Source organism: Cebus imitator, unplaced genomic scaffold (assembly GCF_001604975.1).
Source record: "Cebus imitator isolate Cc_AM_T3 unplaced genomic scaffold, Cebus_imitator-1.0 Scaffold463, whole genome shotgun sequence".
NCBI classification, from domain to species: Eukaryota; Metazoa; Chordata; class Mammalia; order Primates; family Cebidae; genus Cebus; species Cebus imitator.
This window is the reverse complement of record NW_016107778.1, coordinates 43,662-44,733: the sequence shown is the minus strand read 5'-3', so window position 1 is coordinate 44,733 and position 1,072 is coordinate 43,662. Positions and strand designations below refer to the sequence as shown.

General features: G+C 50.0%; 1 protein-coding gene across 1 annotated transcript in view; it reads left to right on the top strand.

Annotated features, from left to right (window-relative positions):
* Positions 1–1,072, top strand: part of MSN (moesin) — a gene marked incomplete at its 3' end in the record, with an annotated part of 108,267 nt that overhangs the window by 76,734 nt on the left and 30,461 nt on the right. Inside the window, exons 11-12 of the mRNA XM_017512133.2 lie at positions 540–632; positions 979–1,072. Coding sequence (XP_017367622.1) covers positions 540–632; positions 979–1,072 — 187 coding nt within the window. The remainder of the gene's footprint in view (positions 1–539; positions 633–978) is intronic.

The window sequence follows — 1,072 nt, the reverse complement described above, 5'->3', positions numbered from 1 at the left end:
CGCCTCCTAGGTTCAGGCAATTCTCCTGCCTCAGCCTCCTGAGTAGCTGGGATTACAGGCACGCGCCACCATGCCCAGCTAATAGCTTTTCTTCCTTGTTCAAATCACCTTGTGACACTTCAGTGTCTTTCCTATACTTGTCCTGGGAAGAGTCTTAGTGGAATCATGAGCATTCTAGGATATCAGGAAAGGATCTACCACTTCAGGAAGTGACCCAGTGATGGCCAAAGCTTTACTGAGGCCCCTACTGCATACTTGGCAAGAGGGGTAGGGGGAAGGATAATGAAGAAGGGACAGAGATGGCATGTTGTTTGTCTTCAGGAGGCCTACAGTCTAGGTAGGGGAGCTCTGACTTATAAGGAAGTGGTGGTCAGGGAAGATGGGACTGGAATGAAGTGGTCTGGTGAAAGACTCTCTGAGGCAGCAAGCAAGTGGAACAGGAGGTTCCTTACTAGTACCCCAGGGGAACTGGAGTTGAGGACACCTGGGCCCAGAGGACCAGAAAGCCCAGCTCTCACAGGCTTCTTATTTATCCATAGGCCTTGGAAATGGCGGAGCTGACAGCTCGAATCTCCCAGCTGGAGATGGCCCGACAGAAGAAGGAGAGTGAGGCTGTGGAGTGGCAGCAGAAGGTAAGATACAGGGCCTAGAGCAAAGCATTGAGGGAATGGGTACCATATGCATAGGTTACAGCTTCTTAGATTCCTTATGATTTGGGCTCCCTCCCTCTTTCATACTTCCCATAGCAGGCAGCATGGGAAAAGGCACTCATGGTTTCCTCAGATACTTACTGGAGTTCTCCAGTACCTCTAGGAAGTTGGTATAATTGCTCCTGTTTTATGGCTGAAGAAACTAAGGATCAGGCAGATGAAGTGACTTGTCCTACTCGGTGTCTGCCTCTTGCCAGACTGTTCTAGGTATATATAGGATGCCATAGTTTAAGTGGTCTGATGGTTTTTCTCTCCTATCACTGGACAGGCCCAGATGGTACAGGAAGACTTGGAGAAGACCCGTGCTGAGCTGAAGACGGCCATGAGTACACCTCATGTGGCAGAGCCTGCTGAGAATGAGC